The sequence below is a fragment of the Cucumis sativus genome, chromosome 3 (assembly GCF_000004075.3).
Source record: "Cucumis sativus cultivar 9930 chromosome 3, Cucumber_9930_V3, whole genome shotgun sequence".
NCBI classification, from domain to species: Eukaryota; Viridiplantae; Streptophyta; class Magnoliopsida; order Cucurbitales; family Cucurbitaceae; genus Cucumis; species Cucumis sativus.
The window spans coordinates 28,423,889-28,435,050 of record NC_026657.2 but is presented as its reverse complement, the minus strand read 5'-3'; the positions used below and the strand labels follow the sequence as shown (position 1 = coordinate 28,435,050).

Sequence of the window (11,162 nt, the reverse complement as noted above, 5' to 3'; positions counted from 1 at the left end):
GATGGAATGGAGGGTTTGAGAGTGATTGTGGTGTCCCCATAGTTAGCAACCATATTGGTGGAGATCAAGTATTTGGTGTAAGTTAACAGAAGGTATGAAGTAGATGTTACATATTGCATATTACTGTCGCTCATTCTGAACAGCAACCCTCCTTCACAAAACGGTAGGGGGGAAGGGGTTAAACTTCATTTTCTTTTTACCATTTTACCGATAATAAAAATAAAAAAGTAGTCGTTGATCATCAAAATAAAAAAAGACATGGAGTGTATTTGGGGCAGGAGAATGATTCTCCGAGAATGATAAAGCAAATGGCGCTGTTGTTGGGGGTTCTTGGCACGGTGTAGGAACTTTAGTTGAACCTTGCTGAAATTTTTGTTAGTTAAACAATTGAAAGCATATTTTTATTTTTACAATAATAGCAGCCATACACACATATATATAATAAAAGTTTTACATATTCTTGTCTCTTGAATTCATCTTTTCTTAAATAGTACAATATAGAAGAGAAAATATAAAAAGATCGCATGCTCCCTTTTCCTCTTCTTGCTTATAGTTTTGCACGATCTTTACTCTCTCCTTGGTTTTTGATTCATGTCTTCTGCTCTAAATAACATAGAAAATTTTGAAGACATGATATGATTAAATAAAGAAGATTAAGAAGAAAGAAAGAAACTTAAAAGATAAAATAGTTTAGGGCAAAACAATCTTCAAGAAGATCCACCCTTAGAAACACATACCTGAAACCGAAACTTGAAACAGAACCTTGAAACCCTAAACCCCAACAAACGAACCACAAAACCTCCAAACCTTTCAACCCCAAAACCCCAAAACTCCTAAACCCAAAACTTGAAACTCCAAACGCTCCATCCCGATGCTCGAAATCACGAACCTCGAACCGATCCATGCACCCTAAACCCCGAAACCTGAAACCCTAAAATCCAAACCCCCAAACCCCAAAACTCCTAAACCCAAAACCTCGAAACCTCAAACTTCAAACCTCAAACGCTCCACCCCGGAGCCTGAAATCACAAACCCCGAATCGATCCATACATCTTAAACCCCGAAACCTAAAACACGAAACCCTAAATCCCTAAAAACCGTAAACCGTAAACAATAAACCCTAAACTTTAGCCCCTAAACCATAAACCCTAAAGTACCCCAAAACCACAAACCTCGAAACCTCGAAACCTCGAAAAGTCTAAACCTTGAAACCTAAAACCCTTAACCCAACCCTCAAACCTCCAAACCCCCAAATTTCTCTCCCCTACCTCGTCTAGTTGAGATAATTTTATTTTGAACGTTAGAAAAAACCTTTTTATGATGGTTGAGATAACTTTGAAATTGTTAAAATCATTTTAAAGCATGCTTTTATTCATTCGATACTAATTTTGATTGAATAAAAATTGTAACGTCATCCTATATATGAAACATAATGTAACACTCAAATGTATTATTAAGTTTCTATCACGTTTAGGTCACATGTATCACTATTTTACAAAGTCATTGTCACGTCAAATTTTCATATTCCTTTAAATGAAAAATTTTGACAATGAAAATGGTTATATCAAAACAAATTTTAAATTTAATAAAGTTGAAATGAAACTTCCTATCTAAAGATTTAAAGGTATTTTTTACTTTTATTTTTTTACATAAATTATTGTCATCATCCCATTTGCCCATTAATCAATTGGAAAACAGACACCTAACGTAACATTTCTTGGAAGCAACGACGGAAAAACGAAGTTCTTATAAGAAACCCAAGCAAGCAATGGCATTTCTCCAATAATGTTGAAGATTTGAATTGGCTGGGTATCCTCTCTTTTTCCTACCACTTTCTCCAAAATGATTTATTCAAGTAATGTATGACAATGGAATGTTAAGTTTTCCTCTGTTAGTGTTTCCCAATTCCTAACCTCTAAAACTCTACCATGAATCTTCTTCTCTCCACCCACACCCACTGTCTCCCCATTACCCAGAAACCCAATCACGCATACCATCGCCACCCACCATTTAATAATCTCCCTCATGTTCGTACTATGACTGTAGAGAATTATGCTAATTTATGCGTAGCCCACCAAGTGTTCGACGATATTCCTATATGGGATACTTTTGCATGGAACAATCTAATTCAAACCCATCTCACCAATGGAGATTTGGGGCATGTAATTTCAACCTATCGACAGATGTTATTTCGTGGAGTTCGTCCTGACAAACACACCCTTCCTCGAATTATATGTGCTACACGCCAGTATGGTGATCTACAGGTTGGCAAACAGCTCCACGCTCAAGCCTTCAAACTTGGGTTCTCCTCTAACCTTTATGTACTTACTTCCTTAATTGAGTTGTATGGGATTCTTGATAGTGCTGACACTGCAAAGTGGCTTCATGACAAGTCCACTTGTAGAAACTCTGTTTCTTGGACCGTTTTAGCTAAGCTGTACTTGAGGGAAGATAAACCCAGTCTTGCCCTAGACTTGTTTTACCAAATGGTGGAGTTGGCGGATGATATTGATGCAGTGGCTTTGGCCACGGCCATTGGTGCCTGTGGTGCTCTCAAAATGCTGCATCATGGGAGAAACATCCACCATCTTGCAAGAGTTCATGGCTTGGAATTTAATATATTGGTCAGTAATTCTCTATTGAAAATGTACATCGACTGTGATAGTATCAAAGATGCTCGGGGGTTCTTCGACCAAATGCCGTCCAAAGACATCATTTCCTGGACAGAACTTATCCATATGTACGTTAAGAAAGGTGGAATCAATGAGGCTTTTAAGCTGTTTCGACAAATGAATATGGATGGAGAATTGAAGCCTGATCCTCGTACAATCAGCAGCATTCTCCCAGCTTGTGGAAGAATGGCTGCACATAAGCATGGAAAAGAGATTCATGGATATGTGGTTAAAAATGCTTTTGACGAGAATCTCATCGTCCAAAATGCTTTGGTCGACATGTATGTCAAATCTGGATGTATACAATCTGCATCAAAAACTTTCTCGATGATGAAGGAGAAAGATATGGTTTCGTGGAGCATCATGACTTTGGGCTACAGCTTACATGGTCAAGGAAAACTGGGAGTCAGTTTGTTCCGTGAGATGGAGAAGAACTTTAAGATGCGTAGAGATGAGATCACTTACACTGCAGTTTTGCATGCTTGTACTACTGCAAACATGGTAGATGAAGGGGATTCTTACTTCAGTTGCATTACCAAGCCAACCGTGGCACACATTGCTCTAAAGGTGGCTCTTTTAGCTCGAGCGGGGAGACTGGATGAAGCTAGGACATTTGTAGAAAAAAAGAAACTTGATAAACATCCTGAGATTTTGAGAGCGTTGCTCGATGGATGCCGGAACCACCGTCAACAAAAACTAGGCAAGCGAATCATTGAGCAGCTGTGTGATTTGGAGCCTCTAAATGCTGAGAATTACATTCTACTTTCAAACTGGTATGCATGCAACGAAAAATGGGACATGGTTGAAAAGTTGAGAGAAACAATAAGAGACATGGGATTAAGACCCAAGAAGGCTTACAGTTGGATAGAGTTCTGCAACAAAATTCACGTGTTCGGGACAGGGGATGTATCCCACCCGAGATCACAAAACATATATTGGAATTTACAGTGCTTAATGAAAGAAATGGAAGAAGATGGTTCTAAGCCGAATCCTGATTTCAGCTTGCACGACGTCGACGAGGAGCGAGAATGTGTTCCAATAGGACACAGTGAACTGTTGGCGATTTCATTCGGGCTGATTAGTACAGAAGCAGGAAGGACAATTCGTATTACAAAGAACCTTCGTGTATGTCATAGTTGTCATGAGTCGGCAAAGTTTATATCCAAGATGGTTGGCCGAGAAATCATAGTAAAAGATCCCTATGTATTCCATCATTTTAAAGATGGTTGCTGCTCTTGTGAAAACTTTTGTTAATTTTATTGATGGTCGTTGTTATAGTTTAGAGACCACTGCTCTCATTTGGGTGTAGCTTAGTTCTATAGCATTATGAGATTTAAAGAATAAACAAATTTTCAGGAGAAATACTTTGGTACAATTTGGGTAAAATTTCAGGAGAAAGACTTAACCTATTGTTTAGCCCAAAATTTCAATTTCAATTTTAATTTTAATTCTACGATTGTAAACCCTAGAAATTACACTCAATGATTTGATAAAACCCAATAAATAGTAGCAATATTTTGAAAAAAATCATAACTGTAGTTTACTGCAAGGACTATTTAGGTGTATTTTATCAAACTATATGGAATTAGATTATATTTATACAAGCTAAACTAAAAATCTCAAGGGCCCTCAAATTAAGTAGATAAGAAATAATTAATTAATTTGTTATTTCAGCACAGAATAAAAGGAAGTTGAATAAAAATAAAATTATATCTTGTTCCCTTCATCTCAAAGGCAGTACACCTCGGATAGTCGTTCCGATCCCATTTTCGAATATCATCAATTCAGTAACATAACTTGCGTATTTCCTACTTTTTGCTATTCCATTCTCAACTGTTATCCTAAAATCATCTGGCAAGGTTATGCCTGATTAGTCCATGCTCTTCATCCAGCACAAAATTAGCATTTGAAAAATGAGAGCTGTTGAAGAATGGTTTCAGATCATAAATTTCATGCTCTTGTGCCTGCATCCATATCAAATAATTTGTAAGTCACGATTTTATCTATCTACTTTAAATAGAGAAAATAACCCCAGTATCATTACCTTGCTTTGTAGGTCTTCCAATTTCACATTGATTTGGGTAAGCTCTGATGTGGATCCACGAACAATTTCCTCGAAGTGAATTGCATTCTTCACAAGCTCTCGGAGAAGATATAGCAACAGTTCATTGTAATCCTTCTTGAAAGTCATATACTTTCTGAAGCTCTGCAAGATACAAAAGCTCCCTCAATTTAACATGTAAAAGTAAAACCGGAGCGTAGTTGATGGTTAAATTATGAACATAGGAAGGGCATGGGAATTTTGGGTTTATCCTTTGACTTGGCCAAATGGCCTTCTTGACAGAATAGAAGCAATGAGAATAACCAAAAGGTAACTTTGCTCCAAACTTTTCTTAAAACATATTGGCCGCCACATTGCTGATCTTAAGATTTGAGATACTAAAACTAGATATTCTGACAAAAGTATGACATGCCCTAAACCCTAAATACAATTGTCTATCACTAAATTATCCGAAACTGAACAGAATATTAGGACTAGCAGTACTTGTCATCAGATTTCTGACGTAAATAGTCCTCATGGGAACCATAGGGCTTTGACCATTCAATCCAGAATAATAAAAAAGATTATATTGGATTATCTTATACAGTGATATTCGAAGATTTCAAGCAGGAAGCTATGGATCGAGGAAACCAATCGGTCAATTCTTGTTTTATTGAATAGTCATTATCAAGGATTCTACATTTATATGACAAGCAGAGAGAAAGAGTAATGATCTCCTTTAATACCTTCTGCAGAGCTTTCTGCACCCCAAATTTCTGGGTCGAAATGAAGGAATCAAGTAAAACACGAATTGCCATATCAACATCTTCTTGTGTGACGTGCTGTCTAAGGTGCATTCTTGCATGTGCTTCAGACATGCGTATCATTGACTCGATGTGCCTAACTGCAATGGGAACTCCTTGCCCATGCTATAGTCACGTTACCACATGATAATAAGCAAAGTTTCGATCAATAATAATAATAAAAATAAAACGAAGGCAATCGAGCCTTACAGAAGATTCCCTTCGTAATTCTGCATAGACATGAGTTAACTTATCCAAATCAGCATCATGCAACCTTGGAAAAACATTCAACTTGGAATAAGTTATGTACTTCCTCAACAGATCTTGGGGGAGCACCTGGAAAATCAGTATTTTGGAATATCAGAGCAAAATCACACATGACCTACTAAGATGATGACAAGTAAATGTATATGACCTCCGGATCCAGTGGCCTTGCTGAGTCTTGACTGTCCTCCTGAGATTCGTTTATAGACTTGTCATCAAGATTGGCTCCCTTTGGCTGTGATTTGAAATGACTGTCAACCACAAACGTAGCAAGCATCTCGTCTGCTACAGAGTCTACCACATCCTGCAAATTATCAAATTCCTTTTCGGTTACAATCAACTTCCACAATTTGAAGAAAGAAGCATCCAGTTTCTTGAAACTTACCTTAACAACACAGAGGATGTCAAATCGAGAAATGATAGGATCGGTCAGCTCAACATTTTGTGAAAATGTTTTTGAGGAGTCGTACCTATAAAAGATTAGTTTATTAACTAAATGCTGTAATTCCAAAATATCAAGATGTGAAGGATGTGTAAAAATTAAGTGATCACTTTTTGTACTCAGCCAAAATTAAGGATGAGTAAAAATTTCAAAATGTTTTTGAGGGAAGGAGTGTACTTAGTATGCCGGAATTGATCAAGTGACTTCAACCATTTATTATTCATATATAGGTACCGTTCAACTTCTTTACTCTCATGATTACAAGTAAAAACTACTGTACATGCCGTACCTTCCTCCGATTGGATTGGCAGCAGAAATGACCGAACATCTGGCTTGAAGAGAAGTGACTATTCCAGCTTTTGATATGCTGATGCTCTGCTGCTCCATTGCCTCGTGGATACTCACCCTAATCACAGATGAGAAATTTAATGCCGACACACCAAAAAAGACTTGATGGATTAGCAAAAACTCAGAATGTGAATAGATGGTTGTTTTCCCTACCTGTCCTGATCGTTCATTTTGTCAAATTCATCAATAAGACAAATTCCTCTGTCGGCTAATACAAGGGCACCTCCTTCAAGAGTCCATTCCCTTGTGACAGGATCCTTATGCACTGCTGCTGTCAGTCCTACAGCTGAAGCTCCTTTCCCTGTGGTGTACACTGCTCTATGTCCAGTTTTCTCAACATACCTGTTAAAAATAGACTTAATTATTCAAGCAGCTGTAGAACAGTATGTTATTTATGAAGTTTATCCTCGAACTAATAAATGTAGCTCTTACTTAAGAAATTGTGATTTGGCTGTGCCAGGATCACCTAATAAAAGAACATTGATATCGCCTCGCAATCGATGTTTCCCTTCGACATTTTTTTCTTGACCTCCAAACATTGCAAGAGCAATTGCTGTTTTTATGTCCTCGTGACCATAGATTGATGGTGCAATGGACTTGATTATCTGTAATAAGTTCATACCAAATTAAAAGACTTAATTTTAACATAAAAGGGATGTACTCGTTAATTTCTTAATATAACTAACCCTTTCTCCAATTCTAGGGTCTTTAGCCAACTTCTCAATCTCTTCCTTATCTTCCTGGGTAATCTTGTAAGCAGAAAAAAGATCTTGCTTCTTGGTAATATAATTTGCTTCAACAACAGTGGAAAATACAGGAAAACCGTTCTTTGTATTCAATGATAAGTCAAAATTATTTGTATAAATGCCTGTGACTTCCTGAAATCAATCAGATTATAAATAAATAGTCTGCAAGTGTTTCAAACAGAAAAAGATTTACATAATCACACAAAGGGAAGGGAACATACAATTTCTTCTCCAGGACGAGCACAGTCAATTAGATCATTCAATAGTATCACTTCCTTGTACCTAGGAAGTCGACCAGCTGGCACAATTCCTGGGCTTTCTTGGAGGGTTAGCTTTTGATAATTCCTATATACAGTCTGCAGCATAATAGTCAAGAACGTCAGGAATTTGATTGACATTCACAGAGAGGTTCTATTTCACTGTAAGAAATGCTAAACAAAAATACATGACAAGGAACCATCTCCCCCATTTTGCACTAGGGGAGCACCTAAAGTAGATAAATTAAACAAGTCTTTAAATGAAATTGCAAGGTACAGAACTATACCGTGATTTCTTATGCAAAGAAAACAAAATTAAAGAAAAAACAGAGTATTAAAATTTAGAATTTACCTGCTCAACATTTACAGTGAATGGCCCTTTCGATTGGCATTCAGGACAAGAACCAACCTTGACCTCTGAATAAGAATTCTGAAAAAAAGGTCCCAGTATTGTGCCACACTTATTACAATCATACTTCACCTGCTGCAACTGGGGAAAGACACCAGAGCGTCGGGTCACTACACCCCCAATACGAATCATGGTATTTAAATGAATTTGCCTGCAAAATACAACAGCATAAAATTGAAAATAAGATGGTTAGAAAAACAAGAACTATATATGAAAACATATATCTGAAAAGACCCTGCATCATTGATCTTCCACGGTACCTTATATTTCGAATCTGATCATAGACTGGTAAATTATTGATCCGGACGTAGATCTTTTGGTGGATATTTTTGTAGTTTGGATGTATGTCAAAGACAACCTTCTTTGCAACATCTTCCATAACTTCTAAGACGGGCTGGGGTGCATCAGCCAACCAGATTGCTATATTTGGATGAACAAAGATGAACTGTTTGTAATCAATCTCCAAACTGCACCTATTGGCTGCAAAGAAAACATTAAAGCAACCAGTCTGAGAAGCATGAACATGACTCTGCAGGTCAACTTAGAAAACAATATTTGTTACAGGCCAACCTAAATGTTAACAATCCAGTACAAACACAGTGAAGTAGATGCTCACCTAACACCATCTCATTTATCAATCGCATGTACTCAAGCTCACCATTTCCACTCTTTGGATTCACATATGTTTCCAAGAATTTCTTAAATTTTTTGCCTATAAAGCGCCGAACCGCATCCATGGTAACATGTTCTCTAAGTGGCCCTTGAACACGATACATCTCATTCTCATTCTCATCATCATCTTCGTCCTACAAATGGAGGTAAGTTGTTAATTCCAAATATGGCTTATAATAATTAGGTCCAAAATCCTAGTACGTGGAAAGTATCGATGTGCAGCCTTAAACACCTCATATTGGTCATCAACAGATTGATCTGTCATGGGCACATCATCTCGCGAGTTTTCCCTCTGTGATCTACCCGGAGAACTTTGCATACCATCAATGTCATCATAGCCTCTTCCACCAGCTGGAGGCCGAAAATCAGCTCTTGATCTTTTTGAAGGCCTGTAGTTGTCGTCCTCAGAGTCTGCATCAAAACATAAAAAACAGTCGAGTCCCTAAAACAAAACTAATAGGAAAAAACTAATAAGTTCACAGTCGTCAGAGTGGTCAAGACTAGTAAAGCAACATCAAGAAAATGACTCACTTTAAGTTCCTTCAGGAGGTTAGGTAGACCTCAAATTATCTTCGACTGATTTTGAAATTATAAGACAATCACATTTACTGCATATAATAAGAACATCTTTAGGGATGTGTACCATTCATAATCATTGTGTTAGCTAGAGCAGATAACCACGTTTTGGGTAGCAACTCAGAGTGGCTTGAATACGGGATATAATGCTTCACGAGTTAGTTTGATGTAGCCAAAGTTTTGTAATCTAAATTTAATGGTTGCATACATAAAACCCTGTGCGAGCCTAAATATAACTTCGATACAAGTTGAAGTTAAAGATTTTTTAGGTATTGAAACCCATCAGGTAGAGTGAGTTCTCTTCAATTAGTTCTATTTATCTCAAGGTTTTGTTTGGGAAAAGTAAAGCTGAAGATTCAATGTGGTGCATAATTCATATTCTCAAGCATGAGCAGTTCTAACATTATAATTGGAATAGCAAGTCATTAAAGAAAACACGAACAAAGGACAAGAAAAAAAGAACGGAGGAACGCGTAGCTCAGTAATGTATTGACTACTTGCAAAGCGAGTGAACATGGTAAAATCGAAGAAAAAAGTTATAGTTCGCGATTCAGGTAGAATAGAGTCAGCAAAACATTTAACATTTACCATGATCATGTAAGAGTTCAGGAAGCTTCCGACGGGTGAACTGAGCATCGCGATTTTCCAGTTCTATCTCGGCAGCTTGTCGGTCTTTCATAATCTGAACCAAATCCCTCTCATCCTCTAACGAATCGTCGAGGCCCAAGGACTCGTACTGGTCATGCTCGTCCATCCGTCGGTAATCGCTACAAGATTAAGAACAAAATTCATAAGACCGGCAGTGCATGTGTTAAGAGAGTTTGAACGAAATAAAACATAAAAAAGGAGGGTGTTTGTTTGGAGAACCGACTCCAAGAAATTGTCGTGGTAGAGATCCTCTCCTTCCTCCTCTTCATCGGGGTCAGGCTCGTCGGGAAGGATATGAGGATCGACGGCGGCTTCGTCCTCATCGAGGTAGTTGTCGGAAGTTTGGCTGAGATGAGGAAGCTGATCTGTTTCGAAACCAGCGGAGGTGGTGGGGGAATCAGGCGTGGAAGGAGGATTCCTGGAGTGGCTGTCGGGAGTTTCTGGAGCCATTTCTCAGGGAAAGGGAGCGGGAGAAAATGGGAGCGAGAAGGGATGTGGAACACTTCACTGACCTAAACGCACTTTACTCGTCCAGGACCATTATTTGGCGGGAAGTTTTGGCGGGAAATGACGTGGCTCACTTCCCCTCCACGTCAGCTTCTTATTATCCAGCCGGGGGGGCTTCCATTGTTCTTAAATTTTACGATATTTGTTATTATTTTCAAATTATCCTTGTTTATTCTCCTTCCTTCTTAAGGTTATAATAATTTCTTCTCATTTTAAGGCTCTAATCATGAAACTAATTGTGTATCAAATTTGTTGAGTGTACCAATGAAGCATAACAAATTTATTAGCAGGGCATCAGGTATATTAAAAAATTATTAGTAAAGCATTTAAGCGTATAAAAACTGAGAATGTACCAAGTGTATCAAGAATAATCAAGTGTAACAAGAAATATTAGATATATATCAAGGTATTTAAGGTGTATGAAAGAGTATGAAAAGGTATCATGGTTCATAAGTGTATAAGATCTAAAGGTTATCAAGAAGTATAAAATGTATATCAAGTGTATCAAATAAAAATTAGGGTTGTGGCCTTTTACATATAGTATACGTGGGTGTTGAGTTTATTTGTTTTTCTCACTTTGGAAATGAAAAATGTGTGTTCTCCTAGCTTAATTAAGTTATATTATTATAACTTGTTTTTTCGTTTTTTTGCCAGTGTTTTTTATTTTTATTTTAATAAAGCCAATTAGTTGAAAGTGAAAGACTTCTAAAAACTTGGCAAGTAAAAACCCAGCTTTTTCTGTGCTAAGAACTATAAAATTTTCTATTATTTGTGTGC

At 37.4% G+C, this 11,162-nt stretch overlaps 2 protein-coding genes across 3 annotated transcripts; one reads left to right on the top strand and one right to left on the bottom strand.

Moving 5' to 3' along the window:
* The first annotated feature begins 1,666 nt into the window (after positions 1-1,666).
* Positions 1,667-4,058, top strand: LOC101212055 (pentatricopeptide repeat-containing protein DOT4, chloroplastic). The gene has a single exon (XM_004137836.3). The coding sequence runs from the start codon at positions 1,929-1,931 to the stop codon at positions 3,924-3,926; it is 1,998 nt and encodes a 665-aa protein (XP_004137884.2). The 5' UTR covers positions 1,667-1,928; the 3' UTR covers positions 3,927-4,058.
* A 225-nt stretch (positions 4,059-4,283) lies between these two features.
* LOC101219546 (DNA replication licensing factor MCM2) lies at positions 4,284-10,402 on the bottom strand. 2 transcript variants are annotated; one of them, XM_031882371.1, is made up of 17 exons: positions 10,102-10,402; positions 9,819-9,997; positions 8,887-9,065; positions 8,599-8,788; positions 8,243-8,462; positions 7,926-8,133; positions 7,538-7,672; positions 7,257-7,448; positions 7,003-7,175; positions 6,724-6,912; positions 6,512-6,628; positions 6,166-6,250; positions 5,932-6,084; positions 5,727-5,852; positions 5,460-5,642; positions 4,717-4,878; positions 4,284-4,636 (listed from the first exon to the last, which is right to left on the bottom strand). In XM_031882371.1, the coding sequence occupies exons 1-17, from the start codon at positions 10,326-10,328 to the stop codon at positions 4,520-4,522; spliced, it is 2,835 nt and encodes a 944-aa protein (XP_031738231.1). In that variant the 5' UTR covers positions 10,329-10,402; the 3' UTR covers positions 4,284-4,519. The 2 variants fall into 2 exon arrangements, with proteins under 2 accessions (XP_031738231.1, XP_031738232.1); XM_031882372.1 differs by lacking the exons at positions 9,819-9,997; positions 10,102-10,402 and adding an exon at positions 9,186-9,241.
* Positions 10,403-11,162: the final 760 nt, after the last annotated feature.

Coding starts and splice junctions, on each gene's coding strand:
- LOC101212055 (XM_004137836.3), top strand. CDS start 1,929: ATGAATCTTCTTCTCTCCACCCACACCCACTGTCTCCCCATTACCCAG.
- LOC101219546 (XM_031882371.1), bottom strand. CDS start 10,328: ATGGCTCCAGAAACTCCCGACAGCCACTCCAGGAATCCTCCTTCCACG. Junction 7,449..7,537: donor CTCGTCCTGGAGAAGAAATT/GTATGTTCCCTT, acceptor GATTGATTTCAG/GAAGTCACAGGCATTTATAC. Junction 6,085..6,165: donor ACATCCTCTGTGTTGTTAAG/GTAAGTTTCAAG, acceptor GATAATTTGCAG/GATGTGGTAGACTCTGTAGC.